The sequence below is a fragment of the Triticum dicoccoides genome, chromosome 2A (assembly GCF_002162155.2).
Source record: "Triticum dicoccoides isolate Atlit2015 ecotype Zavitan chromosome 2A, WEW_v2.0, whole genome shotgun sequence".
Lineage (NCBI taxonomy): Eukaryota > Viridiplantae > Streptophyta > Magnoliopsida > Poales > Poaceae > Triticum > Triticum dicoccoides.
In genome coordinates, this window is record NC_041382.1 from 681,856,868 (window position 1) to 681,862,208 (window position 5,341).

The 5,341-nt window shown below is 42.1% G+C and overlaps 1 protein-coding gene across 1 annotated transcript; it reads left to right on the forward strand.

The window, feature by feature from the left end:
* The first annotated feature begins 1,523 nt into the window (after positions 1–1,523).
* LOC119356222 (coatomer subunit epsilon-1) lies at positions 1,524–5,341 on the forward strand. Its single transcript, XM_037623149.1, has 7 exons — positions 1,524–1,791; positions 1,873–1,956; positions 2,764–2,915; positions 3,369–3,504; positions 3,605–3,760; positions 3,863–3,942; positions 4,924–5,341. Exons 1-7 carry the CDS (start codon positions 1,630–1,632, stop codon positions 5,015–5,017), a joined length of 864 nt encoding a protein of 287 aa, XP_037479046.1. The 5' UTR covers positions 1,524–1,629; the 3' UTR covers positions 5,018–5,341.

Here is a 5,341-nt window from a genome sequence, read left to right on the forward strand (position 1 = left end):
AACTCCAGCAATACAAGTGTTACAAATTAAGAAAAAACAAATAATGTGTTGATGACACATGTAAACGACATCCGCTAAGGAACACCGAAGATATAAAAATAGCACACTCTGGTTAGTAATGCATAGAAACCTTATTTTGAACTGTACAAGTCAGCACAGGCACGCCGTGTAAGTTCACAAGAAACCATAAATGCTGGCTGGGCAGTTGTCTTGCAAGCAACATAAATTACCGGTACTCCGGCAGCATCCTCTGAGAAGGAGCAATCGGTGCGGCACCCTCGGCGGTTCATGAATTACCGGCACTCCGACAGAGTCCCCTGTCAATGTGTGCAAATACCCGATTAGTTTCCTAATAAAACGCGACCATGATCAGTTTTCTAATAAAACGTGATCATGATAGTAAAAAATATATTTATTTATAGATGGTTCATGTGAGAAAAAAAATCACCTCTTGCAATTTAGAACATCCAGCGCCTTTATGAAGTGAAGGAGTTCCAAATGTAACAACTTAAAATAAACCAACTCCAGCAGTACAAGTGTTACAAATTAAGAAAAAACAAATAATGTGTTGATGACACATGTAAACGACATCTGCTAAGAAACACCGAAGATATAAAAATAGCACACTTTGGTTAGTAATGCATAGAAACCTTATTTTGAACTATACAAGTCAGCACAGGCACGCCGTGTAAGTTTACAAGAAACGATAAATGCTGGCTGGGCAGTTGTCTTACAAGCAACATAAATTACCGGTACTCCGGCAGCATCCCCTGAGAAGGAGCGATCGGTGCGGCACCCTCGGCGGTTCATGAATTACCGGCACTCCAGCAGAGTCCCCTGTCAATGTGTGCAAATACCCGATTAGTTTCCTAATAAAACGCGACCGTGTTTAGTTTCCTAATAAAACGTGATCATGATTAGTTTCCTAATAAAATATGATCGTGATTAGTTTCCTGAGAAGACGCGATCGTGATTAGTTTCCTAAGAAGACGCGATCATGATTATATTTTTTAATTGATCAGACGTGGAGTTTCATATGGTGAAGCATAGTCAGTCGATGTAAATTATTAAGTGCGCACAGAGAGCCGTTAGATTAAGTTTAGTAGGTTTAATTATGCAGTTATAATAAATCCGTGTACATTTTACGGGATGCATGTAAGAAAGTTTTTGTTTGATTGTTTAATAGTAGTAGAGAAGTAGAGAAGAGAAGTAGAGAAGAGATGAGCGGATCCCTGATTTTCGACTCGCCTGACGTAGCTCAGCTTAAAAGGCGCAGGCTACCATAGCTCTGTTCGGAGTCGGTATGGAGCCCGTCTTCTCTTTGAACTCTCCTACCTGGCTGGACCGGATTCTTGTCGGGCTGGGCCACCTTCTAGTTTCTTGGGCCTAACTCCTACAAAGAAAGTAAAACTCAAGCCCATCACAATGGACGGGCCTCTGTGAGTCCACTCAAGGCCCGAACTCGAGCCCAGTTAAAGCCTTCCCCATCTTCGTCTTCATTCTCATTACCAAACCCAGAGACCGAACCCAAGCAATTCATTCTTCTTTCCCGAGATCTCCCACTCGCCTCCCCGCGTCGCCGTCGAACCCACTCCGCCGCTCCGTCGCCGGCAGCGCCCCCCTCCCGCGATGGCCACCCCCGACCTCCTCTTCAACCTGCGCAACCTCTTCTACCTCGGCGCCTACCAGTCCGCCATCAACAACAGCGACGTCCCGGGCCTCGACGCCGACGCCGCGGCCGAGCGCGACGTCATCGTCTTCCGCTCCTACATCGCCCTCGGATCCTACCAGGTTAGTAGAAATACCAATGGGGCTCGCCTCCCCTTGCGTCCCCGTGACTGGCTCTGATCGGCGGGTGGTTATGCTGTGCAGCTGGTGATCAGCGAGATCGACTCGTCGGCGGCGACGTCGCTGCAGGCCGTCAAGCTGCTCGCGCTCTACCTCACCGGAGACAAGGTTAGCGCGCTGGATCTGAGCTATCGCCTCTGATCTGTTCCTGATCCCGGTTTGGGGTTGGATCTGGGATGTTGGGGAGTGGCCAGATCTGTCGCGGTTATAGTTAGTGATCTGATCTGGGCATAGAGATCCGATGGCACCATTTTCACTGACATAGGCCGATGATTCGCGAGAATATAATTTATACATGCTGCCTCGTAGAATTGCTAGTGCAACATCAGTTCTCTATTAGCTCTGATGATATGTGTTGCAGAATTTGGTATAATACGAAGTGCAGCTAATCTGCACCACCTTTAATTAGAAAAAATACAAATGTTCTGTGTAAATGTTTGACCAGGAATGAACTTGTTAGATTCAGACCTGTCATTTTATAAGGGCAATTTAATTGTATAGAACAACCGTTTCCAGATACTTTTTCTTCGTAAGCCCAAATGACTGGTCTGATACTGAATGATGTCGTATTTTTGGCGTTAGGTCAGAAAATATTGCATGGGGTGGTTCTTATCATTGAATTCATGTTTTCCTCAAATCAGAAGCAAAAATAATCATCATTCCATGAAGGTGAAAGTTTCAATGCAGATATCAAGGTTCCAGTGAATAAAATGATAAAAAAAACTTTTAATGTATTTCACCATTTAAACGGTTTACTTATTTGTTGGATGCCATACTAAAATCTTATTGCTGTTGCTAAACATAAGAAGATGAGTGGTAATGTGTGTTACTCCAATCACTTTTTACCCTTCTCTAAGATTTCTTCGGATACACTAAAATGCTTATGCATTATTATTACTTTGTGCAACTTTGAAGGAAGGTGCGATCTCCAGCCTGAAGGAATGGTTGAGTGATTCAGCTATAGGAAGCAATCCTGTTCTGCGATTGATTGCTGGAATTATATTTATGCATGAGCAAGACTACAATGAGGCTCTCAAGCACACACACACTGGGGGGACTCTGGACCTGTTAGTTTCATTTTTCTCTATTTCTTTAGATTGTTCAGCCTTCCATTACTGAATTTATTGTTGCAAAACCGTACTCAAGGGTGAACGTCAGTATATCCTCTTTTTTTAAAATTTTGATCACCCGATGATAATGGCAAACTAATTTATATGGTGTCCAGTCTGAAAATTCATTTTTTTTAAAATAAGTACATATTCTGCAATTTTGTTTTACTAATTTCTTCAGTTATGTAGTTGAACACTATTTTCCATATTATGTTCCATCGCTCCATCATCAGCTGTAGCATATTTGTGTATCATGCTAAAATGTGACATTTTTAGAGCTTATTTCCTTGTGTCTTAAATTTGCTTACTTCTTCCAAGATCCACAGTTCATTATTTTTGTTATGTGTTGTGATTGTTAGACTGCTGCATTCTTGAAAGTAATATTGATTGTTGATGCTTCGTTGGTTTCAGGCATGCACTGAATGTCCAGATCTTCCTTAAGATGCACCGGTCAGATTATGCTGACAAGCAACTGAAGATCATGCAACAAACCGACGAGGACCATACACTGACACAACTAGCAAATGCTTGGCTCGATATTGCTGTTGTAAGTAATTTCATTATTTCACAATCTAATGCGGTGAAGTGTGGAAATTTTATTGGTCTATGGAAACAGGAGTATATCATCATTTTAATCTATGGTGCAGGGTGGCTCTAAGATCCGGGAAGCTTATCTCATATTCCAGGACTTTGCTGAAAAGTACCCTATGACTGGAATGGTTCTTAATGGCAAGGCAGTTTGCTGTATGCATATGGGGAGCTTTGAGGAGGCTGAAACTCTATTGCTTGAAGCCCTAAACAAGGTTAGTACTTATCCTCCTTCCAAGCAAGGAACAAGCAGCAAAACATATGAATTTCAAAAGGATGCAAGACAAATACTCAAACGACATCTCAAATTCTTGTAGGATGCAAAGGATCCTGAAACTCTTGCCAATCTTATTGTATGTAATCTCCACCTTGGCAAACCGTCGTCACGATACTTCAGGTAAGAATCTAACCAAATCCTCTGTACAGTTTGTACGCCCTTTCTGATGCACTTTAGGTGACAGGTGTTGGAAATTTGTATTTGGCCGATGCCATGTCAAGTGTTTTTTTGTGGATGCAAGTCGTAGTGGTTCTGGAAAATACTATTTGATGGATTCATGCAGATTACACATATTCGAATTTTTAAAATTTATCAAGCGGGACATTAATTAACAAACAGCATTAATTATCTAACAGTACATACTGCGACCCTTCAGAATTCATGCTTATTATAGCTTTCTACCAACTTGTGTTAAGGGTAGAGGTACATTGGTACTTCCTAGAAGTTCATGATTAGTACTTACAAAGAGTTCAATTGAGAATTTAAGTAAGCATCATAAAATACCATTCTGGGCATCTGATGCGAAATCTTGGGCAGTCTTTTCAACCTTGGATTGTGATCAGTATATTATTCACTTCTCATCTTTTGTAAACAGTAACAACTCAACCATATATTCAAGTGCTAGCAATTGTACGATTGGCTCCAGCTAGCCAAAGGACCATGAACTGTACTAGTTGCAAGACGCCTAAAGAGTAGGACCACAGAATGATTGTTATGAGATGCTTTTTTTGCATTTGATGAATTTGTCTGTCTAGTCTTTTGCAGCGCTGCTATATGTTTTGGCCTCTTATCCTGATTTTGCATATCTGGGGTTAGCATGTTGTGGCCACTTGTTCCTGATCGGACATATCCTGACTAGGTCTTCTCAGCAACATGAAAACAACTTAATTGGCTGTGTTCTGCAGCCCAGCTGTTCTTCTACCTGTATCCAGGAAGCCTCTCTACGTTTCTTAGATGCTACCAATTCTATTATGAATCTTGTGGTTGGGCATCACACTGAGGCTGTTAGGTTAACATTGTCCAGGGTTCAGGACGCTTACTGTGTATGAACTGAACCAAGTATATCTTGCTTCTAATTTCCATCTTTCTATGCTTCTTCAGCCAGCTGAAGCTGTCGCACCCTAATCACGTGCTAGTTAAGACCACCACGTCAGCGGAGGATAATTTCGAGAGGGCACTCCAAGCCGTCGCCTGAAACACCCCTGCCTCATTCCAGTTTGCGCATTGAGCATCCCCTGTTCCATTTTGAAGTGCTTTAACAGAGTGAATTGTATTGGTTTTGCTTTATATTGTTCTGTGGTAACACACCGCTCGGCCAACCCTGTACTCAAACACAAACACCTGCTGTATGAACGGATATATATGTAGAATCTCCAATCATGGCATTTGTTGTCAACATCGGTATCTTGTTATGTTGTGCTGGCTAATTCCTCCGCCAGCGACGTGTCTGGATCATGTAAAACATCGTGCTCTCTGTGATGCCTGTATCCATATGCGCACGTCATGTGATTTATGCGTG

Coding starts and splice junctions, on each gene's coding strand:
- LOC119356222 (XM_037623149.1), top strand. CDS start 1,630: ATGGCCACCCCCGACCTCCTCTTCAACCTGCGCAACCTCTTCTACCTC. Junction 1,792..1,872: donor TCGCCCTCGGATCCTACCAG/GTTAGTAGAAAT, acceptor TATGCTGTGCAG/CTGGTGATCAGCGAGATCGA. Junction 2,916..3,368: donor ACTGGGGGGACTCTGGACCT/GTTAGTTTCATT, acceptor CGTTGGTTTCAG/GCATGCACTGAATGTCCAGA.